General features: G+C 49.7%; 1 protein-coding gene, 1 non-coding gene and 1 pseudogene across 5 annotated transcripts in view; 2 read left to right on the plus strand and 1 right to left on the minus strand.

The window, feature by feature from the left end:
- Positions 1–7,904: 7,904 nt before the first annotated feature.
- On the minus strand, positions 7,905–8,867 carry LOC112811380 (elongation factor 1-beta-like; annotated as a pseudogene).
- A 1,633-nt stretch (positions 8,868–10,500) lies between these two features.
- TRNAL-AAG (transfer RNA leucine (anticodon AAG)) lies at positions 10,501–10,582 on the plus strand. The gene has a single exon. It is a non-coding gene; the product is annotated as a tRNA-Leu (tRNA).
- A 187-nt stretch (positions 10,583–10,769) lies between these two features.
- POLR3E (RNA polymerase III subunit E) overlaps positions 10,770–26,388 on the plus strand; it is a 30,062-nt gene continuing 14,443 nt past the window's right edge. For 2 of the 4 annotated variants that reach the window (XM_025855428.2, XM_025855430.2), the window contains exons 1-8: positions 10,770–10,907; positions 16,313–16,386; positions 17,709–17,759; positions 20,080–20,157; positions 21,127–21,242; positions 21,656–21,738; positions 25,084–25,191; positions 25,533–25,582. In XM_025855428.2, coding sequence (XP_025711213.1) covers positions 16,351–16,386; positions 17,709–17,759; positions 20,080–20,157; positions 21,127–21,242; positions 21,656–21,738; positions 25,084–25,191; positions 25,533–25,582 — 522 coding nt within the window. In that variant the 5' untranslated portion in view covers positions 10,770–10,907; positions 16,313–16,350. The remainder of the gene's footprint in view (positions 10,908–16,312; positions 16,387–17,708; positions 17,760–20,079; positions 20,158–21,126; positions 21,243–21,655; positions 21,739–25,083; positions 25,192–25,532; positions 25,583–26,388) is intronic. The other 2 variants (XM_025855429.2, XM_073888007.1) reach the window with 2 other exon arrangements.

A 26,388-nucleotide genomic window follows, 5' to 3' on the forward strand; every position in this document is an offset into this window, starting at 1 on the left:
ACATAAGCATAGTACATTGAAGTCACACGCTTAGGTCCATTGGCTCCTGAGGCCCCACTGAAATGACAGGAAAGAGATCTTCTTAATGGCAGAAGCTTATGAGGCTAGAGAGCAGAGGGATCATAGTTGAATTAGCACTGAGAACCCCGCTGCCCCCAAAGGCTGACGCATTGGCACCAGGAACCTCTGGAAGGGAAGGGGAAGTGAAATGGGGCTAAAAATACAGGGTCAGTTGAAAGACTTAAAGTATCAGACTACTAGACCAGCTCACCTCCCCATGTAGCCAGTCGGCTGCTGGTCCATCACCCTGCAGAAGCCTGGGAGGCCAGGCCAGTAAAGAGTCCAGCTACTCTACAGAAAAGAAGGTTAAGGGGAAGTTTCCATATTGGTTCTAGAGGCTTCACCAGCCGCCTTTTCCCTCCTGTGCTGCCAGACGTTGGCAGCTTGACTTTGACCCTCCTGGCAGAAGGCAGACAACTGGAGAAACCCCTAGAGAATCTGTGATGAACTACTTAAAATGTCCTTCCTCCTAATGAAACTGGCTGCAGGGAGCACCTCACTGGAAAGACCTCAGCCACCCAACCCCACCCACATCCACAGGAATTCCCACACCTTTTAGAGCCCCATTCTTCTTCTTCTTCCTTTTTTTTTTTTTTTTTTAAGATTGATTTATTTAAGAGAGAGCGAGATGGAGAGTACAAGCAGGGGGAGAGGCAGAGGTAGAGGGAGAAGCAGGCTCCCTGCTGAACTGGGAGCCCGATGTGGGGCTCAATCCCAGGACCTGGAGATGGTGACCTGAGTCTAAGCAGACGCTTAACCATCTGAGCCACTCAGGTGCCCCTAGAGCCCCATTCTTAAACTTGAATAGCCAATCAAAGATCCCTATGTAAGGATCCATAAGCATTTCATACAAAAGACACTAGAACAAACCAACAGAAGAAACTATCTTGGAGCAAACAAAATGTAGGAAGAAGGAAACCTGAAGAAACAAAAAGCTATGGTTAATTTCCTTAGCTAAGATATTGCAGGGGTGGGGTGCCTGGGTGGCGCAGTCGGTTAAGCATCTGACTCCTGGTTTCAGCTCAGGTCATGATTTCAGAGTCCTGGGAGATCAACAGAGGGTCCTGAGGTCGAGACCCACGTCAGGTTCCAGGCTCAGTGTGGAGTCCGCTTGACATTCTCTCTCTCTATCTCTGCCCCTCCCGCTCATGCTCTCTCTAAAATAAATAAAATCTTAAAAAAAAAAAAGATACTACAGGAGTCCTGGCTGGCTCAGTGGGTGGAGCGAGGCACTCTTCATCTTGGGGTTGTGGTTATGAGCCCCATGTTGAGCGTAGAGATTACTTAAAAATCTTATGATGGACTCTGAAAAACAAACTGAGGGTTCTAGAAGGGAGGGGGGTGGGGGGATGGGTTTGCCTGGTGATGGGTATTAAAGAGGGCACATTCTGCGTGGAACACTGGGTGTTATGCACAATGAATCATGGAACACTACATCAAAAACTAATGATGTAGGGCGCGGGGGTGGCTCAGATGGTTAAGCGTCTGCCTTCGGCTCGGGTCATGATCCCAGGGTCCTGGGATCGAGTCCCACATCAGGCTCACTGCTCCTTGGGAGCCTGCTTCTCCCTCTGCCTCTCTCTCTTTCTCTGTCTCTCATGAATAAATAAATAAAATCTTAAAAAAAAAAACTAATGATGTAATGTATGATGATTAACATAACAAAAAAATTTAATAAAAATCTTTAAAAAATTTTGCATCCACAAAAAGAACAGATGCAATTCTAAAAATTCACACAACAAAAGAGCTCTTGTAAATTGGGTATATTCTTACAGAAATGAATAACTTAATTAAAGGGTTGGAAAATAATGGAAGAGATCTCCCAGGAAGTAGAACACCAACGATGTCGTTTTTGGGAGTAGTGCTGTTGGAGTCCAGAGCTGAAGGCCAAGAGAGGATCCCTGAGATGTCTTCGGTGGGAAAAAAAAAAAAAAAGTGATTTTATTAAAGCCTGGGGACAGAGCTGCTTCCGCCCAGGGATTGTGAGGAGCAACTGATTATACACTTTGGGGTTGGGGGAAGTAAGGATAAGGGAAGTTCCAAACGGATTTTCATCTGCTAAAGAAGACTCAGAGGATACGGAGGTCTTGCTATTGTCAACCCAAGGTTGTTTTTCCCTCTAGCAAGGAACATTAAGACAGTTGGGAGCTTTCTGGAGGAACCATTATACTCTGCCTGCCTCAAGTATTTGTCAATGGTCTGCAGGTTATAAGGGCATTTAATTTTATCTACACTTCCCTCTGCCTTTGTTTCCCACATCAACAAAAAAACCCAAAAAGATGAAAAATGCGAGAGAAAATTCTAGATGTCAGAGGAACAGGCAGACTGAGCTGTACGCTCTTCTATAATGAAACACTTAAAATGTTACCACTTTTGCGGAGAAATTAGGTAAGAACAGCCTAAGATTAGATATGTATAGTTTTTGTTTTGTTTTTTAAAGATTTTATCTTTAGGTAACCTCTATACCCCACACAGGGCTTGAACTCACAACTCCAAAGCCAACAGTCACATGCTTTTCCAACTGAGCCCTCCAGGTGCCCCTGTATGTGCGGTTTTTTAATGATCTTTCCCTTGGCCATTTAAAATCTGGGACCAGAGTTCTAAGATCTTATTTTCATAGATAGATTTTCATACAGGCTTTTAATAGAAATTGAACTTGCATGTAGATATCATTGTCATTTTTACTGAATTATATTTGCCATGTGTTAATTAAAATTTAAAGAAGTGAACTCAGTCCTACCAGTATACAAATCATTTAGCAATAAGCAAATACTTTCACTGTAATACAGTGAGGGTTCCAGAAAGGTTTAGTTTCTTTCCTTCTACCTTGACGTACTTACAAGTATTTCAGGTTACCAAAAGGAACTCCTAAGTCTGGTTAGGACTGGGTCTGGTATTTTCCTTTAATGAGCCATTTGAAACATCCACTTGCTTTTCTTCCTACACACTTCTTTCTGACTTAATGTACATTTTCAGTTTTCCCAATTATAAACTAAATTCTAGAGAGTTGGAGCTCTTAATATTAAGTAGTATCTACTGGGGAAAAAAGTGTAACAGTCTTAATTAAAGAAAAAAATTTTAATCTAAGAGCCTAACTTAGGAGTTTGACAGAGTAGAGGGGAGACTCTTAAAAAAAAAAAAAATTCAAGAATATTTCTTGGAACTGAAGGATGTATGTTTTCCAGAATAACAGGGCCCATGACTACCTAACACAATGTATAAAATGAGGCCTATGCCAAGATTCATCTTCATGAAATTTCAGAACACCAAGGACAAAGGATCCTGGCAGCTTCCAGAAGGAAAGAACCAGTTTCATACAAAGGATCGTGAATCAGAATGACATCAGACATCCTCTCAAGAGTAACATTGGAAGTTGGAAGATGATGCCTTCTAAATTCTGGGGAAAATGCCCTTAACATACATTCATATGCCTAAACTATTTTCAAGTATAAGGATAGACTAAAGACATTTTCAGACCTATAAATTCTCAACAAAATTAATATTTCATGTACTCTTTCTCCAGAAGACACTGGAAGGTTTGCTCTACCAAAGGAAGGCTAGTGTGTGGGAATAACAAGAAATGCATGGGGTCCAGCACCAGATTGAAGTGAAATCAGACCCCCAAGGGTGAAGGATGATTCCCAACATGGTGGCCTTGCCTTCAACTTAGAGTTTATAGTCCTGTTGGGGTGCCTGGTTGGCTCAGTTGGTAGAGCATGCAACTCTTGATCTCAGGGTCCTGAATTTGAGCCCCATATTGAGAGTAGAGTTTACTTAAAAAAAAGTGTATGGCCTGATAAGGGGCTTTGGGAGAAATGTCTTCAAGAAACTGAAGCAATAGAATACCTTTCATGTCTATGTGGCAAGGATGGACAATCTGAAATTGAGTTAGGTACGAATTCATAGGAACTAGACACATTTTTCTCCTCAGGCGATTGTTAACTATAAACATTTTCCAGAAAGGGCAAAATAATAGTTGAGTGTATGGCTGAGCTCAAGCTTAGTGAGTGCCATTTACTAATTACCACACAAATAAAGTCACAATATGAATATTTGGAGGACTGGGGTCAGGGAGTGTTTTCTATGGTGGAAGTAGGGACGGTTACAGTTCAATTCTTACCTTCCTTTGTAGGAAGCCAGTCAGGAATGTCTAAAACAAACCCCCAAAACAAAAGCAATGTAAGCTGTGACATTTGGTGATAAATATCAGAAGAATCAGCTGAAAGGTGAAAGTGGTTGCCTGGGGCGGAAGGGGTAGGCATACTGCTGATTTTGATAACAAGTCTTATAGAATTGATACACACATGTATGGCTTTGATAAAATTATCAAAGTAAGAATTTAGGGGCACCTGGGTGGTTCAGTCAATTAAGCATCTGCCTTTGGCTCAGGTCATAATCCCAGAGTCCTGGGATGGATTGAGCCCTGCATCTGGCTCAGTGAGGAGTCTGCTTCTCCCTCTCCCTTTGTGCTCCCTCTCAAATAAATGAAAAACCTAAAAAAAAAAAAAAAGAATTTGTTGTTAAAAATTCATGATAGTAATTAATGTATCAAGCATCTACTATGTTTTATTGACTCTAAGACAGCATGGATCTTAAGATGTACCATTATTTTATGAATCAATAAGTTAAAAATAAAACCTGTAAATAAACCACCTACCATTCATCACAGGATGCAGGTCAATTGTAGAGATATTAAAATGTGAAACACAAGTCTTAGCAACAGTATACGGTATGTCAGACAATGGGCTGGGCACATACAGTTATCTCTAACCTTGCAACAAACGTCAGTATTATTGTATTATCGTGACCGTTTCACAGATGAGAAAAAGGTGGCTTAGTGTGGTCCTATGGCAAAACCATTTGCTAAGAATGTTTTCATTAATCAAGAAGAAAAGTTGGAAGTTTCTAAGATCAGATATCATCATTGCTCCAACATAAATAATGACAACTGAGGCTGTGTTATTCCCATGACCCGCTAGCACCTTCCTGGGACACCAGGAGCTTGTTTGCAAAACTGAAGCTTAGAGGAATTGAGGAAAGGCGCCACTAGCAGCGGAGCCTGAAGCTGGATGTGTGACTCAACACAGGACATCGCACTTGGGCCTGTCAACTTAGATGGATCTTTGAGTGGTCAAGGTGTAAGGTGACAGACAGCATGTCCCAGTTTACCAGGGAGAGCCCTAGTTCATGCCCATGCCCTAGTTTTTCTTCTAATTAAGCATTTGTTCCAGGAAAAAAAAAAGTGCTCTGGGACCCATGCTAAGGTTGTATGCTCTGCACACAACTGAAGTGTGTCTCCTGCAAGAACAAAGTTCCTTTTTGGGCAGCCTACATGATCATGTGGTTGCCTTGGTTGTAGGGAACTCAATCCTGGTTAGCTTTAGCAAAGAAGCAATTTGGGGGGAAGGAAGCAACTTACAGAGTGGAAGGTAAGAAAGAATCAGGCTTCGGAAAGAGCTACAACTCCAGGACGCAGGAGGAAACAGATGGCCTGGAAGTTCAGTTTACTGCCCTATTGAGGGCTATTGAGGGCCAGATTCAGAGTCAGATTCCCAGGCTAAAGCTTCTGATTGGCCTAATTGGGTCTTGTGCCCGCCCCCTTAGAGCTTTGATTGACTGTTCCTCTTAGACCACAGGCAAGAGTGTTTCCCAAAGGAAAAATGAGTATTGGAACCAGAAAATGGGGGAAAGGATTCTGGGAAGGCAAAAGCAACAAGTTATTGGGCTCCTGGGTGGCTCAGTTGGTTAAGCGACTGCCTTCAGCTCAGGTCATAATCCCGGAGTCCTGGGATCAAGTCCTGCATCAGGCTCCCTGCTCGGCAGGGAGTCTGCTTCTCCCTCTCACCCTACCCCCTCTTGTGCTCTCTCTTTTTCTCTCTCTCTCTGTTTCAAATAAATAAAATAAAATCTTAAAAAAAAAAAAAAGAAAAAAAAGCAACAAGTTCTCACCCAGACAGAGTGTTCCCTTTGGGGAGGAAGAGGAAAAGGGCCCTGAAGTTTAGAGGGGAGTGTTAAAAGGAAACTTTTCAGATAGTTTTGTTGCAAGCCTATGTCAAAATTGTATTACAATCTTGCTGCAAGTGTGGATCCTCTGGGAGGCTAATTCAAAGATTCATATTTAGTAGGAAAGATTTCAAAAAATTGACTTTTTAATACAGTACCACCTCTATAGAGTAAATTGCACAATCTTTAGTGTACAACTTGATGAACTTTTGAACATTTTCAGCACGCCAGAAAGCTCCCTTGGGCCTCCTTCCCAGGCAATATACCCCCACCCACCCCACCCCACCTGGGGCAAGGTGACCACTTTTTGGCTTCTATCCTATTAGACACAGTCTACAGGACAAGAATGATTGAAAAGAAAAGAATGTTCAGTAAAAGTTTACTATGCTCTTGACTGACAGATGACCCTCAAAAGGGTGGGTAGAAAACTAGCTTCGAAGTATAAATCTCAATGCTATTAAATTTCATAAGAGGAAGCTTAAGCATTTTATGAGAAATGTCCATTTCTTTCCAGAAAGAGATTCGTGCAGAAACGTTTGGTCTCAGTCCAGGTTTGGGATAATTTTCCTTTTACAGAAGCAAGGGCGTGAAGAATGGAGGGGATCCAGGACTGAGCCCCCACGCCCATCCTCACTGCCTGCAGTTGAGGGCTTTTGCTATAGAGACAGCCAGCCTTCACCTGACAGTCCCTAGATTGGGGGTGGGGGACAAATGGGTGGTGTTTGATCTGTGGTGCTTCCTCCCTCCACCTGCCCCATTAACCAGGGGCAGAGAAGTAGGCACACCAAGGGATGGTCAGGATTTCAGCCCTTCCCTGTGGGTCCAGGAGTTCTGATGCAACATTCTGCTTTTCCTGCTTATCAGTTTCACATCTGATTGTCACAGACAGCTGTGTAAGGGGGCTGCAAGACTGCAAGAAACTCCCAAAGGGAGGCCCTGGGATCTGCCTTCCAGAATCAGCCTGCATCTGTGTGGGCTCCCTGTTAAGTATCCCATTCAGTACGTATTAGTAGGGACAGACCTAAATTGCTCCAGAATGTTCTGTCAGAAATACCTCTAGCTTCATTTAGGGCCCCTACCATACAAGGGCAGGGGGGGGTCATTTCTTACAACGGACAGCTACCAGGTAGCACAAGCTTGAGCGGAACAGGGGCATTTATTTCAATGATAAAAGGATGTCTCCAAGAATGTGAATCCCACTGGGTCCTAGGAAGGGCCTTGAGCCAGGATCCAGAAAACCTTCAGGATTTCTCTACGACTCTGTTCTCATCGTATCATTCTTCCCCCCCACCCCCAGCCCCATGCACTGGCTTCCTCTACTTCTCCAATCTCTTTCACAAAACGTGGCCACCCCAAATCTCCCTTTCTCCCTTGTTCCAGTCAGTCTTAGACACTAACATTTTAACACTTGAAAACAGTCAAATTACCAAATCAGGAAGTCACCATGTCTCAGTTCATATTCTCAAAAGAGAAGCTGATTGGTCTGACCTGAGTCTATCTACCATAGAGCCCCCTGGCCATGGTGTGGCAGTGGGGGAGGGCACACCGCCAAGGTGACTGCCAGGGATCCATTCTCTGGGCTGGTCAAGCAGTTCTTAGAAAAGCAAGATTAGGCAGATATTCCAGCAATTATCCTTCACCACGGGGATATTCCCTTTTGGAAAACCCAGCACACAACTCACAAAGTCCCTCCTGGTACTAAAACACTGTGACTAGATGAATGCTTCTATTGATCTTAAGGACTATTCCTCATTTAGCTTTGAATGACCCACCATGGCTAGCCTGTGTCCTCAATAGATGGCTGCTTCTATATATATATATTTTTGTCTTTTAAGCTTTTATTTAAGGGCAATGATCTATGATGTAGATTTTAGATCTTATTAAAGCAGCCACGTCCATGGACTGCACATAGTCCTCAAAAGCAGTGATCCGCTCCTCCAGCATATCTGTTCCAACTTTATTATCTTCCACTACACACTGTATTTGAAGTTTTTTAATTCCATATCCCACTGGAACTAGTTTAGAAGAGCCCCAGACCAAGCCGTCTGCCTGAATGCTTCGGACGCACTCCTCTAGTTTTGCCATATCTGTCTCGTCGTCCCAAGGTTTCCCATCTAGTAATATGGAAGACTTGGCAACAAGTGCAGGTTTTTTGGCTTTCTTTCTTTTTTTTTTTTTTAAAGATTTTATTTATTTATTTGAGAGAGAGAATGAGATAGAGAGAGAGCATGAGAGGGGAAAGGGTCAGAGGGAGAAGCAGACTCCCTGCCGAGCAAGGAGCCCGATGTGGGACTCGATCCTGGGACTCCAGGATCATGACCTGAGCCGAAGGCAGTCGCTCCAAAGGCAGTCGCTTAACCAACTGAGCCACCCAGGCACCCTTTTTGGCTTTCTTTGACTCATACTGTGCAAGGTGTTCCTCTCTTAGCCTCTTCGCTTCTTCACTTTCCTCCTCCTCATCAGATCCAAAGAGATCAATGTCATCATCATCTTTACTATCTGTAGCCCCACTTCCTGTGGTGTCTTCCACATTAGCAGGGCCATACTTGCCCAAAGCTTTCTTCACTCCTGGCCTTCTCCTTTTCATAAGACTTGATGTGATTATACCAACGGAGGGCATGATCCAAGTCGGCAGTTGGGGGGCTGGGGACTGCTTCAAATACGGCTACGTCTGCTTGTGACGGCACATACCCCTCGATGTAGCTCTTGTCCGCTAGGTAGTCGTTGAGTACCTGGAGACCGGCGGGGCTTTTCAGGTCTCCAAAACCCATGCCATCGGCTGATCCCAGGAACCGGGAGGCAGCGAAGGATGCTTCTATATTTTTGAAGAATTCCTTTGAAAGCACAAACTCTCCTGATGCAATGAAATCTTTGCATATCAATATTTATGTTAAAGGTAGATGGGGGGAAAAAACTGAGTTGAGGAGGAATTGAAGGCAAGGAGAAATATGGGTGAAATGTTAGGGTGTGTGCCAATTAGATATTAACCAGAAACTTAAATATAACAATGTAATATAAACAACTTAAATGTTTGTATTCACATCATGGAATAAAATCTATATGCATTGGTAATAGACCTCATAATGTTGGAATAGAAAAACAAGTTTCAGAATGACCTTGGCACAATAATATTTATGAGAATAGAAAACATACAGAAGACCATTCTATATATTGTTCATGAGAATATATGTATATATACACACACACAAATATCTGTATCTATAGATATAAATATATAGATATGAAAGTATAAAAAATGGATTGAATACACATCAAATCATAATAATAGTCATAGCCAAGGGAGGATGTTTGGGAAGGAGGTTTTATTTTTAATTTGTAATGGTCTAGTATATTTTTATTTAAAAAATTTTTAATGATCTAGTATATTTTTAAATGGATTTTTAAAAGGACAGCATATTCATATCATTAACTTTTAATAAAAAGTACATACAGGGGAGCTCAGGTGGCTCAGTCAGTTAAGCAGCTGCCTTCAGCTCAGGTCATGGTCCCGGGGTCTCTAGATCGAGCCCCACGTCCGGCTCCCTGCTCAGTGGAGAGCCTGCCTCTCCTTCCCCCTCTGTCTGCCACCCTGCCCACTTGTGCTCTCTCTCTGTCAAATAAATAAATAAAAATCTTAAAAGAAAAAAAGAAAAGTATGTACATAGGAAAAAAATTGGAAATGAAATGCCACAGTACTAGGTGGTGGAAATGTGGGTGATTATTTTTTCTTTGTACTTTTTCTGTATTTTTAAATACCTATTTCCATCAACATGGATAGATTTTAAAAGCATATTTGGGTGAAAAACAGTTGCAGATCAAGAGTAATGGTATGATAATATTTATGTAAAAAGCCATACACAATAAAAACAAAACATCAATTCTCTATGGGTATCTATGTATCCATATGAATATATCCAAAAATATCCACATAAATTCACAGCAAAAAATCCAGAAAGATAGATACTAAGCTGATAATAATGGTTACCTCTGTGGATGGGACTTAGTCAAAGTTAAAAGAGCATTTGTACCTTATCTGCAGTTTTAATATCTTGCAATAATTCACTTATTATTTGAGTAACTAAAAATTAAAAAAACACATAACTCTTCAGAGAAAACTGCTTACACCCCCTCCTCCGGGTTTGGTCTTCGGAGGCCCTGGGGCGAATTGCTGCGGGAATCCATCATTTCTCCGGAGATACCTGGCTCTTCCTGGGGTCTCCGGGTTAAACAGCCGACTCTAAACACGGATTCTTAAGCTGCTTTTCGCTCTAAAACCTATTTGGAACAAATCTGGGTATAATTATTGGAGCAAATATTTTCTTTTAAATACATGACAAGTTCATAATAAGTCCATCAAAATCAAATAAAACATAAGAAACAGTGAAATTTGCTGGGTAGAGTATTAAGTAGCTTCCCGGAAGAACAACTTTCTAACTGGGTAGCGTGGCCGAGCGGTCTAAGGCGCTGGATTAAGGCTCCAGTCTCTTCGGGGGCGTGGGTTCGAATCCCACCGCTGCCAAATCCTTTTTTTTTTCGGTCCCTACCGCCCTGGCACCAGGCTCTGTTTTCTCCTCTTTTGCTGGGTCATCAGCGCCCCCTGCTGCCAAACCCGGCAGGCGGCCGGCATGAATGGAGCGGCGGAGGGGGGGGTTCTGCGCGCGTCGGGGCGGGGCATTGTGGGTAAAAGGAAGCGTGAGGCCCGGCCCGCTCCCCCCACGTGTCCGCTGGAGTTTCTCCACCAGCAACATGGCCGCTGCCTAAGAGAAGAGCCGGGCCGCCGCCGCCTCTGCAGTCCGCGGGTACCTGGGCCGTTGCCGCCGCCCGCGCGCGGCCCCCGCGGAGAGGTGAGTGCCGAGAAGGCAGCGCACGCCCGGACCGGAGCCGGGCCGCACTCGCAAGGTGGGCCTGGGCTGGGCTGCCGAGTAGGCCGGGAGGCCCGCGCCGCGCCGAACCCAGGGGCTGGGGGCCTCCCGGGACTCGGGCGGGAAGGATTGGGTAGCCGGCCCCCGTAGACCCGGGCCGGCCGCGGGCTCCGACCTCGGCCGGGCCTGGGAGTCGGGGATGCCGCAGCCGAGGCTGCCGGCGGTGACTCAGGGTCCAGCCACCGTGCTCCGCCCGGACCAGGCGGGCCTCCTGCGGGAGCACCTGTCCGAAGGCACCCGCTGTCCCGCCAGCGCGGCAGCTAGAGGCGACGGCTGCGTGGTGGGCGTGAGAAGGGGGCCTGACCACCCGCGAGGGAGGCGAAACCCATTGGACAGTGTGGCCCGGGGCTGGCGGCCCGCCCCGCTGGGCAGGGGGAGGGTCCCCAAGCCGGCCCCGGCCCTCGCCTCGCGCTGAACCAGAGCAGTCTCCGCCTGGCCAGGCCCGGCATTCTTCGTACAGCTATTCAGGTCTCCATTCAGCGTTCACTGAGAGCCCGCACCGTGCCGCGGATACGGCCCTGACCATGGGGCTGGAGGAGGTGTCAGTAAGCACGTCAAGTAAACCCGAACATAAACAAGGTCGTTCAGTTATGTCAGGTTTAGAATCGATGGGCGATGGAGGAGGTCTTACCAGTCGCCAGCGTTTCTTCATCTGTGAAATGGGGATAATAAAATTAACTGCCTCATAGGATTGTGGTGAGGGCTAAGTAGGGTAAGACGCGAGAAGCCCCAGCTCGCAGGGTTTGATTTGTGGGGGCCTTGTGCTCTCCGACATTGGAAGAAAACATGTTGCCAAGTCATAACAAAGCTCCCCGCAGGTTACATTTATTACCTTACTTAATCTTCATCGCAGCCCTCGGGAGTTTAGTACTTTATTATCCCCATTTTAGCGGTGAAAATAGTGAGACCTTCCAAGATTAAACAATCCCAGGTGGGCCACGGATGGTAGGTAGTTGAGTTGGGATTTGAACCGGTGTCGTTTTGCTTTGAGAGTCCAGGCTCTTCCCCACTATCCCATACTGCCTTTTATTCAAGAGGTGTGCAGCATAGTGGTTAAGAATACGGATCGTTGACATCAGCCAGACCCGGGGTTCCGCTCTGTCTCTGCTGTTCTCCAGCACTGTGACCTTGGGCAAAATTACCTACTCTCTGACTCTTAGTTTCCTCATTTCTTAATTGGGAATGATGAATCTTGACTTACGGGACTATTGAGAAGATGAGAACGTGTGTGAAGTCCTTGGAGAAAGGTCTGATGATCAGTTAAGGGTTAATTAGTTCTTTTTTTCCAGGCTGACTCTTTAACAGAGGTGGGAGCTGAGGTGACCCAGAGCGGGGAGATGGCTTGCCAGAGACAAACACAGGCAGTTAGAATCAGGCCTTGAGACTGTTTGCCCTTGGGGCCCTCTCCTCTTAACTGCGTGGTACTTTGTTTTCTCCCTCCAGTAGCTAGAGAGACTTTGGAGTTGCCTCTGCATTTCTGATTGGCTGACAAGTTAGATTCCTAGGTGCACAGGGATGCACCCAGGTGTGGCATTCAGGTATTTCCTTTGCTCTGAACCCCTCCTTTGCTCTACCTGGTGTCCTTGTCTCCTTTCCATTTGTTGGCAGCTCCCTGCTGGGGGAAACTTCGTGTGCTCAAGGCCACAGAGCCAGTGCCACAGAGTACCATTATGGCCACAGGACACCCAAGGTGGTCACAGGTGGTCACTGCAGTTGAGGAAGCCTGGCTTGTGGCTGGGAGGGCTGCTTCTGCCTGGGCCACAGCCCCTGTCTGTTCTCAAGTGTCCGTAAGGCCCAAACCATGAGTCCACCAGTGTCTGGATGGGGCTGAGTTAGGCTCACAGGGTGAAGGGTCTATAACTGCCTGATTTCATGCGTTCATTTATTTAATTGTTCTTTGTACTGTATTGAGTGTCCACTTCATGCCAGGTATTGGGAGAACAGCATGGATTTAAAAAAAGAGATAATAGTCCTTATAACAACTAGGTATGGGGAGAATAGCATGGATTTTAAAGAGAGATAATAGTCCTTATAACAACTTGATTAAGTAGGATCATCTCCACTTCGTGGTTGAGGTAACTCAGAGGCCCCCTTGGAGCTTACATTCTAGTACAGAAGACAGACAACACAAACCCAAGTAGACTAGGTGGTTCCAGATTGTGATAAGAACCATGAAGGAAAGAAAACAGGGAGAGCTGGGGGTGACTGTGAGCCCGTTGGCTCTTTCAGATTGGGTGGCCAGGGAACTTCTCTCCCCTTCTGGAGGGGGTGGGGGGGTGATATCTAATGAAAAGGAGCCAGCTTTGAAAAGACGTGGGAAAAGTAGATGACATGCAAAGGTCCTGAGACAGGATGGGGCCTAGCCTCTTGGTGGCCCAGCAGGTGGCAGGGGCAGGATCACATAGGGCCTTGATGCCACGGAAGGGAGTTTGGATTTTATTCTCTGTGGCAGGTGAAAGGTTTTGAGCAGGAGAATGATGTGATTTACTCTTTTGCAAGGACAGCTCTGGCTCTTTCTGGGAGGACTGGAGATAGAAAAGAGGGACCTCAGGGAGACCTGTTGGAGCAGTACTTTTCAATCACAGATGAAGCTTTCTTAGTGAGTGGCACCTGGCTGGCTCAGTCGGTGGAGCATGCAGCTCTTGATCTTGGGGTGATGAGTTTGAGCCCCATGTTCAGCATAGAGATTACTTAAAAAAATAACTTTTATTAGTGAGATGTGAAATCACTTTGGAGGATTGTAACCAGCATGTTAATTTTAATGAGTGAGGGTAGAAAAGCTCACTGCTTCACATCTAATAGGGGCAGTTAAGCTTGTGTGAAACCTTGGTTTAGTTCCCTAATTGTCTGTATGTACTGGCTCGTTTCTGTGGAGTGGATTTCTTACTATGGGTCTTAGACTGAAAACTTGGAAAGCCACCAAGTTGGATGATGCTGGCGGAGAGGATGAGGGCAAGTGAGAGCCCTGCGCTGCCCTGGTCGCGTGTACCATCTGGAGGGAGGAGCCACAGCTCCAGGTACCTCATCCTCCCCGAGCTCCTCAGTGACTGGGGGAGGGGTTGGCAGAGCCCACCAAGAGCTGGGAAAGCCAGTTTCTCAGGAATGATTGCGTCGGGGGAAGCTCCCAGGCCACACCTCTTTGTACATGTGACCTGTACCCTAACTCACGTGCAAGTCCCCAGTGCCTCGGTTGTCCGCGGAGCCGGCCGGAGAGGAGCTAGGTGCTCGCAGTGCACCTGTGACCCCTGGCGGTCAGTGCAGATGGGGTGAGGCCTGGGGCTCTGCCATCCATCCCCCTCTCTCTGGGCAGGACCACGCACCTCAGACTGTCAGTTTAGGGCTTCTGATTTTCATCCAGTCTTCAAGCCCCAACCGCTGGGGCAGCCGGCTTCCCTCTGGTTTGCCTTCTTCCTCCACTCAAAAATCTTTGGTAGCTCCCTGTTAAATAGCCTTCCTGTGGTCCCATTTCTTCAGACAGCAGGTATGTATGGAGTGCCTGCTGCAGGCTAGGGGGTACAGCAAGGGACAAAACGGACCTGAATCTCTGCCTTCGTGTAGCTTACAGCTTAGTGGCAGTGGGGATAGGGACAAAATAAAAACAGAGCTGTGGTGGTGCATGCTTTGGGGACAACCAGAGCTGGGGGAGGGTGTTGCAATTTTGGATAGAGTAGACAGGGCAGGTCTTAGTGATGAGGTGACATTTGAACAAAAACCTGGAAGAGGTGAGGGAGGGAGCCATGAGGCTCTTGGGGTAGAGCAGTTACCAAGGCCCACGGTGGGGGGAGCGGGAGGAAGGGGGCCTGTGAGAGATGAGGTCTGAGAGGCAAAGGGATGGTGGTGGCATAAAGACTTGAGCTTCTGTCCTGAGTGGGCTGGGAGGCCCTTGAAGGCAGAGGCGTGGTGAGCCCTGATGTGGCTTCCAGAAGGATCACTGGCGCTGGCCATGGGGTTGGGCGAAGATCGGAGGGCTGTTGCTGTCATGCAGGCAGGCAGTGGGGCTGGCTGGACCGGGGAGGTGGCAGTGGGGGTGCCCGGACCCCGGACCTGCCTTCAGGGTGGAACTGACGGGAGTTGCTGGTGTGATGTGAGGGGGGCAGCGGCATCAGGGATGAGGCCAGCACTGGGGCTGAGCAGTTGGAGTTTGGAACATGTATCTGGAACTCATGAAAGGACTTCAGGTGGTATGGCTCAGGCAGAGGGCTTGGATGACCTTGAGTCCCACCCGAAGTGAAGGTATTACACCCTTTTAAATATTGAATTACTTGGATGTTAAGTAGATAAGACAAAAATCATGATGGTCTTACCCAGAACTAGAGGCCTGGGGGCTGCTGGGATTCTGAAGGTACCCACATGACCATCCCCTTCCTGTGGGAATATGAAGAGTCAGCCCAGCAGACTGACTTCCCCTCTGCCATGGAGACGTGCGGCCTTCTCCCCTCCAGGCTTGAGGTGTTGCCAGTCACCTGGGGTCCCTCCTGCTGTCTGGTGTCATGGCTTGTCCAAATCCTTCTCTCCTTCAGGGCCCAGCCCAGACTGCCCCCTCTCCTCCCGGCAGGAAGGCCCTTCCCGTCCCTCTGAGCTGCCTGACCTGTAGCTGTTACCTGAAATCGGGCGGCCTGGCTGGCCTGGCTTTGAAGCCCGGTGCATCATCTGGCCTGTTCTGTGGCTCTGGCTAGTGCATGCATGGTGTCCCCAAGTTCCAGTCGCCCTTAGATAATGGGGACAGTCAGGCCACCTTGCAGGGTTGGTGTGTTGAATACATTAAAGTCTGTGAAGAGGGTCATTTTGTGTCGCACACACGAAACAGGAGAATCCTCTCACACGGGGTTGGGCTTAAAGTCTGCTTGAAAGTCAAGTACCAGAGACAGAGCCTCCCCAGACAGCCTTGGGACTGCTGGCTCTTTCTGCTGGACGTCAGCCTCTTCACTAACGCTTCCCCGTGGCCCCCAGTTAGTGCTCGAGTATTTGCATCATGGCTGTGGACCAGCCAACCTCCATCCCCCTGCCTGGCAGTGACCTCTTTTCTGTGCGTGGTTGCAAAACCCTTAAAGCTGGTCATTTATTCTTTCCCACGGGTGCAGCCGATGTGTGCCGCCTTGGGTCCACCTGTTTGTACCCTCTGTTTGGTGGTTTTTCCCTCTTGTTTGGTTCTGGCCAGTGGGGTGTAGAATTGGCCGTCTGTTGTTGACTCCAGGAAAGATGTAGAAGGAAGGTCACTTGCTGTTTGTCTCAGGCTCTCCCCTCCCAGAGCAGGCCCGTTGCAACAGAGGCACCCAGGGGTGTCGGCGGAACGGCTGCTGTTTCAGGCCTCTTGCTGTCCCTTGCAGATTGAGTCTGAGGATCGTGCGGCTGGCTCCCCCCTAGTATGGCCAATGAAGAGGATGACCCAGTCGTACAGGAGGTAACTGCTGCTCCCTACCCTCTGCCGGGGCTGCTGGGGAGGAGTGCCCAGGCCCAGGGCTGAGGCCCTTCCATCCATCCTTGGGCCAGCCTGGAACCTGCTGGCATCCCAGGGACCCCTAACCAGGCTGTTCCCTCTGCCTGGAACCCTCTTCCTCCAGATAACTGCCTAGCTGAGCCCTTCACTTCCTCCCAGTCTCTGATCCAGCATTTCCTTGTCAAAGAGGATTCCCTGACACCCCTTGCCTCGTGTGGCGCTCTCCTGTTCACCCTCCCTGGCCCCCCCAAGCTCCTTACCTTGGCCATGCCCTGTGCTTGGTCATAACACTTCCCATCCCCTAAACATAATCTCCTTCCACTAGAATGTAAGCTTCACGAGGGAGGGATTTTGTCTTCATCACTGTGTCCACAAAGCCAAGTTCAGTGCCTGTCACTTAGTAGATACTCAGTGACTATTTGTTGAATGAATGAATGGGTTTGACAACTTCCCCCTTCTTCCTGGGCCTACCCAGAAGTCATTCAGCAGTTGTTCACTGGATCTACTGTGTGCTAGGGGCTATGACAGTAGTGAGCAAGGCAGTGTCCCGCCCTTGGGAAACTTAGGATCTGACAAAGAAGGAGACCCAAGATGCAGATGGTGGGGAGGTAGGTTCCAGAGTCAGCCCAGATCCAGACACATCCTAGAGCCTCTGGGCCTTTGCACATGCTGCTCCCTCCACCTAGACTGCCCTTCACACAGGCTTCGCCTGCGCTGATGCCCTTCACTCCTCCTTAAGGCCTGGTGGTAGGAGAGAACATGGTTCATATGAAGAACCGGGAAGCAGGGAGGTAAACTGCTGCACGGTGGGTCAGGGGCGGTTAGTGTTGAGAAGAAAGAGTTGGGCCAGATCATTCTTAGAGGGGCTTGCAGACCACCTAAAGGTGGTGTGACAGGTCAATCCAGGGTAGGTGGTGGAGGGCACAGGGAGGAAGGGCAGGCAAGTGGGTAAGCTCTCCTCTGTCCCAGCCTCATCAGAAAAGCATTTAATCGGGCTCCAGGATGCATCCTGATCTGGGCAGACCCGGGGAAGGCACATTTTTATTGGGTTGTAGTGGACCTAGGAGAGGGCCAGGAACTCTTGTCCTGGTCCCCCTGAGAGCCACAGAGAGGGAGGCTGGAGACTCGGTTCCCTCTGTTTCTAGCAGGAGCTGAGCTCTTCCCCCTCCACCCCCCACTGCCTCTAGGAGCCACGAGCCCTGACTGACATCCAGAGAGCAGGGGGAGGCCAGGGCAGGCCAGCTACCTGTCTGTCTCCTGTTTAAGTCTTCTTCCCTTTTTCCCAGATCGACGTGTACTTGGCTAAAAGTCTGGCAGAGAAGCTCTATCTGTTTCAGGTAATGATGAGACCAGAGGGCAAAGGGGCCACCTTGAGCATGGGGGTGGGGGCTGAGGGGCTCTGGGAAACCTCAGCCTCGCTTAGGGTTCTGGGTGCCAGAGTGTGGGACAGGGGGTTTCTCTTCGCTCTTGTGGGCGGGCAGGTTAATAGTCTCTCATTTCGAAGATGGGAAAACCAAGGCAGCCATGAGAGGTGGAACAGTGTGGTTCTGGAACTCTGGGGACTGGTGGCTGTGTTGAGGCCCAGCTCCATCATGACTTAGCTGTGAGCCCTGGGCAAGGTCCTTGAGCTCTCTGTGCCTCTGTTTCCTCATTTACAAAATGGTGGCAGTTATACTACGTGCCCTGTAGCTCCCCGTGGGGGTTGGATGAATCCATCCAAAGTGCTCAGAACATGGCCCAGCCCAGAGCTCAGCTCCACAGTCTGTTTTTGGACAGTTTTGTCCTGTGTCCCCTGTTCCTGCCTGCATCCCGAGGCAGCTGTTAACTTGTTTTCTCGCTGTATGGATTTGCCTGTTCTGGACGTTTCATGTACACAGAATCATGGCATAGCTGGCTGCTTTTACTCAACATCATGGTTTCGAGGTTCACTCATGTTCAGCATGTATCAGTACCTCATTCCTTTTTATGGATGAATAGTACTCGGTGGTGTGGCTGTATACAGCACATTGTGTTTGTCCGTGCATTGATGGCTCTTTGGGTTGGTTCCACTCTGGGGCTATTGTGAACAGTGCTGCTGTGAATATCCCACACAAGTTTTTGTGTGGACAGGTGTTGTCATTTCTCTTGGGCACATCCCTAGGAGCGGAATTGCTGGATCCAATGGAAACACTATGTTTCATGTTTAAAGGAACGGGCAGATTGTTTGCATTTCTAATAACAAGATTATAGTTGTAAGTATTTTGTCTCCAGGTTGCATATGAGAAGGTGAGGCACAGGGAGGCTAGCCACTTGTGCACGGGGCCCAGGACAGGGCAGCAGTGGGGGTACTCCAAATGTGAGCTGGGAAGAGGCCCAGCATTCCCCTGCCCTCTGCCCCCGGGGTCTGCCTTTACAGGCTATGGGGCTGGGGGCCTGTCCTTCAGGCCTTCTGAACTGGTTTCCCTGGCTGCCTGCAAAATGGTGGGGAGCTGGCCGTGGGGACGGTGACCCCATATGTGTTCACGGTGGGCCAGGCCCTGCAGTGTCTGCTCTCTTTGCCTCACTCCCTGCCCCCTGCAGCCCTGTGAGGTGAGGACTTGCACGTTTGTGGTGAGGAGCTGGCCCAGGTCCATACGTTGCAAGAGGCAAATTTGGGACCGGAACCCAGGCCTGGTTCCAGAACCTTGCCCTTTACCACCACCCGTTCCAGCCTGAGATCAGGAGATGGCAGAGCTGCCAGGGCTCAGGCCAGACCAGTCAGGCTCCAGACTGTTCATCCTACCGCTGCCATAAGCTCTGGCCCAGGAAGCAAGGGGGAATCGCTGTGTTGCTATCTGAGTGAGCTTTTAGGAAGTCACCACTGCCTTGGGCTGGAACATAGCCAGTCTGAGAGGGCCCCCACACAGAGGGTTCAGTGCACATGCTGCCACGCCTCCCCCAGCTCCTTCCAGAGGCTGTCATCGTCCGGGCAGCGCCGGCCACAGCTTCTCAACTTAACGCATGGTGACATTGAGGCCCAGAGGGGCTGAGTGGGTCAGTGGCAGCTTTTTATTACGGAAAAGTTTACAGGGCGGCGGAGAGAATGGGGTAACGAATTCCTGTACACCCGTCCTCCACCCACAGCATGTCACCGGTCGGGTCTTCCGTCTGTGCTGCCCACGGTCCTGTGTCCCTTGTGTTCTGCCTGATCCTCACTCTTTTTTTTTTTTTTTTTAAGATTTTATTTATTCATTTGAGACACAGATAGCGAGCATGAGCAGGGAGAGAGGCAAAGGGAGAGGGAGAAGCAGGCCTCCCACTGAGCAGGGAGCCCGATGCGGGGCTCAATCCCAGGACCCCGGGATCATGACCTGAGCCGAAGGCAGACGCCTAATGACTGAGCCACCCAGGTGCCCTGCCTGATCCTCACTCTTGCCTCCCTGGCAGGACTCGTGGGTTACCAGAGAGGGGCCTGTGTGGGTTCCTGATGCATAGGCTTGTCCCTCGGAGGTCAGAGACCCTCGAAAATTGCCTTTTGGAAGGAAGCTGGATGGAGCCGGTATGAAGGCGACACAGGCGGGGACCAGCGAGGACCTCTGGTCTCTGCTTGGTGTTGATTCTTGGCTGGAGCCTGTGAGCCCAGCTCTGGGCCGGGCCGGGCAGGGCAGGGTGGACTGACGGCTCCCTTCTCCTCCCCAGTACCCTGTGCGTCCAGCCTCGATGACCTACGATGACATTCCACACCTCTCAGCCAAGATCAAGCCCAAGCAGCAGAAGGTGGGGCTGCCCTCTGATGGAGGTGGAGGAGGGGAGGGGTGGTACAGGGGGGTGCTGATGCAAGCGAAGAGGACATGGGCCCTTTGGGGACTGGAAGCCCAGAGAAGGAGCGATTGGAGGGTTGAGAGGAGAACCAGTTGCTTGCAGAGCCTGGAAAGCTGAGGAAGGGAAGTTTCCAGAAAGAAAGGGAGTAAAGCAGCTCCAGAGAGGCCAGAGGAGAATAAGACTCGGAATGAGTTCGAGGCTGGGAATGGGGGGCTCCTGTTGACAGGATAAGGCAGGGGCTGACGTGCAACAGCTCTGATAGGCTCGAAGTGCCTCGAAGGGATGGGGTGGTAGGGGCCGGGAGCTCTGGACACGTGGCTTGTCCAGGGGGGTGCTGTAGCTCCGGCCCCCTATTGCCCCCCATTGCCACATGCAGTGACTTTTCAAGAGAAGTTGGAAGTGAGAATTTTTTTTTTTAAAGATTTTATTTATTTATTTGACAGATAAAGAGAAAGCACAAGTAGGCAGAGTGTCAGGCAGAGGGAGAGGGAGAAACAGGCTCTCCACTGAGCAGGGAGCCCGACGTGGGGCTCGATCCCAGGACACCCAGGATCATGACCTGAGCCGAAGGCAGCTGCTCAAATCGACTGAGCCACCCAGGCGCCCCTGGAAATGAGAATTTTTATGAGAAAATCTCTTGAATTTTAATCGTTGGCACCTAATTTAGATTTTGGAGGGTAGAATGGGGAGGACAAATAGAACTACATGACCCCACCCCCCCAAACCACTCTGGCCTTTCTGTTGGAATTGGGGTTTTTGACCTCTGATGTGGACTGAACCCCGGGGGCCCTTGGGGGGGGTGTGTGTCGGGCCTGCTTGTGAGCAGGGCTGGATTGGCAGGGACAGGGGTCAGGACTTGGCTGTGGCCAGGTTGGGGGTATCCTTCCGTTCCTCATAGCTGCTGGGGGTGCTTGATGCCTGCAGGTAGAACTTGAGATGGCCATCGACACCCTGAACCCCAACTATTGCCGCAGCAAAGGGGAGCAGATTGCACTCAATGTGGACGGTGCCTGCACGGACGAGAGCAGCACTTACTCCTCGTGAGTCCCTTGGGCCCGGCCCGCAGGCTTTGGTGTGCTCCAATAAGAGCCTTCCAGAGGCCTGTCACATACCTGGGCCCTTGTGCCCCATTGCTCGGCTCCCTCCCAACATCCCAGCTTCACATGCTTGGGCCTGGTGCAGCCCTGCCCTGTGGCAAATGTCTTCCCTTCTGAGAGGCCCCTTGATGGGAGTAGGGGCTTGACCCACCACCTGTCCTTGGGCCACAGACAGGGCCTTGGGTTTTCTCTTCCCCGGCTTCCCTCCTGAGGCTCACATATGCTGAGGTGGGGCCTTGATCCCTGTCCCTGGGTATTGAATTTCAGGAGGTGTCTGGGGTGGAGGGGCCAGGGCCTGCTATGCCCTGGGTCTGGAGCTTCCTTCCCCTTGACGTCTGTTCTCCCTGTGCTCCCAGGAAGCTGATGGACAAGCAGACGTTCTGTTCCTCCCAGAGCACCAGTAACACAGCCCGTTACGCCGCTGCGCTCTACAGACAAGGTACCCGTGCTGGGCGGCCAGGCTGCCGTGGCTCCTGGAGGCCGCTTGGGTCGGCGGGAAGTGGGAGGGAGGCTGGGACAGGGGGAGGCTGTCCCTAGCCTGGTACCCAGCTTGCTGCTCCCCGGATGCCTGTAGGGGCCAGGCAGGTTGTAGAAAAGACATTGTCAGGGGTCTGGAATAGGCCACCTCTAAGGACTTCCTGCTTTTGGTGCTACCTGACCTGATAGAGGTGGTGCTGCCAAGGTCACTGTCTCCTCCTGGGACACAGACATACAGCGCAACTTTTGAGACAGGCGGGAGGATTTTGTTTTAAATACAAGGTACTTGCGGGGCTCCTGGTGGCTCATTCGGTGGAGCATCCGACTCTTGATTTCGGCTCAGGTCATGATCTCAGGGTCGTGGGATCAAGCCCCACGTTGGGTTCTGCGAGGTTCTGCGCTTAGTGTGGAGCCTGCTTGGGATTCTCTCCCTCTGCCCCTTCTCCCACTCACTCACTTGCGCCCCCTCTCCCTCCCTCCCTCTCAAAAAAAAAAGAAAATACAAGGTACTTATGCATGAGCAGTTTTACTCTTAGCATCTCCCTAAGAGAAGTGAAACATCTATTCACACAAAACTTGTACGTGGATGTTCATAGCAGCATTATTCACAGTAGTGAAGAAGTAGAAACAATCCATAAGTCTCTCGGCTGTAGTGCACTTTACTATCCAGGCGTCAGCTATGTAGTGGAATGTTATCTGGCCACGGGAAGGAAGGAAGTACTGATAAATCCTTTAGTGTGCATGATGCTCAGAAGGCCACATGTTGTTGGAGTCCATTTAAATGAAGTGTCCCGAAGAGGCAAATCCGTAGAGACAGAAAGCAGGTAGTAATTGCCCATGGCTAGGAGGAATGTGGAATGGAAAGTGACTGAGGATGGGTTCAGGGTTTCTTTCTGGGGAGATCAAAATGTTCTTTGGGGGGCAGGGGGCAGAGGGAGAGAGAATCCCAAGCAGGCTTCATGCCCAGTGCAAAGCCCGTCAAGGGGCTCTATATCTCACGACCCTGAGATCATGACCTGAGCCGAAATCTAGAGTCAGACACTTAACCGACTGAACCACCCAGACGCCCCTGAGAACGTTAAGTTGATTGTAGTGCTGGTTGTACAACTCCAGGAATATATTAAAATACATTGACTAGTATGTTTTAAATTTTGTATGGCATGGGAATTATATCTCAACAAAGCCATTAAAAAGTGTTTAGAGTTCATAAAGCAATAGGTAAAACTAATTTGAACACTTAGGAAACAAACTAGAAAAGACTCAAAAGTAGTATCAAGTAACTATCCTTTTTTGAACCCATGTCTCAGGCCTTGCAGCCGGGACCATTTGTTTCTTTCTTTGAATTAATTTTATTATGGTAAAATATACATAACATGAAATTTACCATTTTAACTTTTTTTTGTTTTAAAGATTTATTTATTTTAGAGAGAGCACACTCCCAGGGAGTGGGTGGGGGGTAGGCAGAGGAAGAAGAGAATCTTAAATCTTAAATCTCCGCTGAGCACTGAGCCTGACACGGCGTTCGATCTCACGACCCTGAGATCACGACCTGAACTGAAACCAGGTCGGACGCCTGCCTGACAGCATCACCCAGGTGCCCCTCTTTTTTTTTTTTTTTTTTTAAGATTTTATTTATTTGACAGAGAAAGACACAGCGAGAGAGGGAACACAAGCAGGGGGAGTGGGAGAGGGAGAAGCAGGCTTCCCGAGGAGCAGGGAGCCCGATGCGGGGCTCGATCCCAGGACCCTGGGATCCTGACCTGAGCTGAAGGCAGACACCTAACGACTGAGCCACCCAGGCGCCCCAGGCACCCTTCATTTTGACCATTTTTAAGTGTGCGGTTCGGTGACATTTGAGGGCATTCATGTTGGTGTGCAGTTGTCACCACCGCCCGTCTCCAGAACTTGTGCCATCTTCCCGATGTGGTCGTATTCTTCCGTAGCCAAACTTACCTGTCCTGTGTTTTTCCTTCTGAATCTCTTGTCTTGGTTTTTAGGATTCTTTCTCCCATCCTAGGTTCATACAAAGGTTCTCCTAGTTTTTTTTCTAGTATTTATAGTACTTTATATGAAAATTTTTAACATTTCTGAAAATTATTCTTGTATGTAGGGTGGTAAAATGATTTATTTTTTAAATTCCAGTATAATTAACAAACAGTGTTATGTTAGTGTCACATGTACAATAGAGGGATTCCGTGATTCTGTACCCGACTCCACGCTCATCACCTTAAGTGTACTCTCACCCCCCCCCCCCCCCACCCCCCCCACCCCCCCTCTGGTGACTGTCAGGTGTTCTCTGTAGTTAAGAGTCTGTGGGTTCTGTGCTTTGTGTGTGTGTTTTTGTTCTGTTTTAAGTAGGCTCCACGCCCACCCAGAGTGGGGCTCAGGCTCATAACCTAGAGATCGAGGGTCACTTGCTCTACAACAGAGCCAGCCAGGAGCCCTGAATCTTTTTCTGTGTGTGCTTTTTTTTTTTTTAACCCTGTTCTTTTGTTTCTTAAATTCCACATATGAGTGAAATCATATGGTATTTGTAGGACCATTTGCTTCTTTACTCCTGACTGCAAGCATTCCACTCCCTCTGGAGTCCAGAACGCTTTCACAGAGCCACCTACCAGAGCCTTAGCGTGTGATTTCTTCTCTCTCAAGCCCACATTGACTTGAGAGAAATTGATGGTCTTTGCACTGCCTCCCAGTGCACAGGTTTCATTCACAAGGAAGAGTCACGATCTTTGTCCAGGACTGTGTAGACACTCCTCCAGCTGGCCACGCCAGGGGCCGTTCCTCCAGCCACATTTGTGCTGGCAGACTTCTGAGCAGATTGGGTGGGGTTTTGACAAGCCGAGTTGGAGGAGGAGAGGCAGTCTTTGTGGGGAGGGGGCGGTGGACATTGAGGGTGCCTGGCAAAGGCCCGGCGGGGAAGAGAGGCCGAGTTTGGAGTGGAAAAGTTGCCGTGTGCCGGAGTGAGCAGCTGGGGGGAAGGGGGTGGCGACCAGGGTCGGAAAGGCCTTCGATGCTCATGGGGGAGGGTGTGCAGGCAGGCTTAAAGAAGTGGCTTTGAGCAGAAGGGTCTGGGTTCATGTCCTACTGCAGCTGTGTGCTTACTGGGCCAGGTGGGGTTGGGAAGGGCTGCGGGCCTGGTGGTCCCAAGGCCCTGAGACTGGGGGCAGAGCAGAGGTGGCGGGTGGCTTGGCGATAGGCTGAGGCCTTTGGGGGAGTGCAGGGCCCTTTGTGACTACTGTGAGCCAAGCTGGGTGGGTTGGTCCCAGTTCCCAGAGTCAGGTCCAAAGCCTTCTTCCTCTGCCAGGTGAGCTGCACCTGACGCCTCTTCATGGCATCCTGCAGCTGCGGCCCAGCTTTTCCTACCTGGATAAGGCGGATGCCAAGCACCGGGAGAGGGAGGCGGCCAATGAGGGTGAGCTCTGGACCCCTAGCCCTTCTGTCTGTCTGCATCTTGGCAGGGATGGGTGGGTCATGGGAAAAACTGCAGGGGGATGGATTCCGGGACGCTTAGCAGCATCCCTGCTCTACCCACTGGATGCCGGGAGCACTCACCTGCACAGTTTTGACAACCAAACGTGGCTTTCTACATTCCCAAGTGTCCTCTCGTGGGCAAAATTGTCCCCAATTGAGAAGTGCTGACTTGGCTAACGATCTCTGCCTAGAAGGAGAATTCCCAGATGCCCCTGCCTGAGGCCTTCTAGGGAGTTGGGGGCTCCACCAGAGGCTGCAAGCAGTGTCCGCTTTCTCTTGCAGCAGGAGACTCTTCGCAGGATGAGGCGGAAGAAGACGTGAAGCAGATCACAGTGAGTGAACTCTGGCCCCGAGGAGAGGGAGGGTGCGCCAGGGCGGGGGGGGGGGGGGGGGGGGGGTGGGCAGCGGGGCCGGCTTTGTACCTCAGCCCCCCGCCCGCTGGGGGGGGGGGGGGGGGCTGTGCAGACCTAAGGCTCTGGGGGTGAAACAGATACCGAAACAGGGTCCCATCCTTCAAAGCCTTCCTACTGGGCGGCCTGGAGGGGTAACCTGTCCTGCGCCCACCCTGACCTGTCCCAGCTGTTCACAGGATAGCAGCCCGGGGCTTCTGTAGTGTGGGAACCCTGGGGCTTGGCTGGAACTGGAATTGTCTGGGAGGAGGAAACTGGGGGCCTAGGAGGTCCAGGGAACCCGCACAGTCTGCCATGAAGCCTGTGTCCTAGTGGAACCAAAACCCCATGTGCCTTAACCACGTCATTCAGTGTTTCCGGTGGTGTGCAGACACAACAATTCTATCTGAATACTAAGCCTGTATTCCAGACGTGGTGAGAAGAATATTGACCTTTCATTTATGGCTTACCGAGTTTCCTCTGTGTAAGCATATGGAGGTTAAAAGGAGTATTTAAAGAAGAAGGCACAGATAGTGACATGGATGGTGTACGGACGTGGCTTAAGTTGTGAGCCTTTGCACGTCCTTGAAGATGGGCTGATACCAACATGACTGCTGTGTGGTGGGGGTACTCACCCTCTTCTCTCGGCAGCTTGTTGAATGATCACCCTCCTTCCCTCCTCGGGGACTCAACTGGCCCTTGTTTGACAAGTTATCCTTAGGCCCATGAACTTAAAGGACCCATATAGA

Source organism: Callorhinus ursinus, unplaced genomic scaffold (genome assembly GCF_003265705.2).
Source record: "Callorhinus ursinus isolate GAN/ISIS: 27379988/994484 unplaced genomic scaffold, GSC_fseal_2.0 scaffold85, whole genome shotgun sequence".
Lineage (NCBI taxonomy): Eukaryota > Metazoa > Chordata > Mammalia > Carnivora > Otariidae > Callorhinus > Callorhinus ursinus.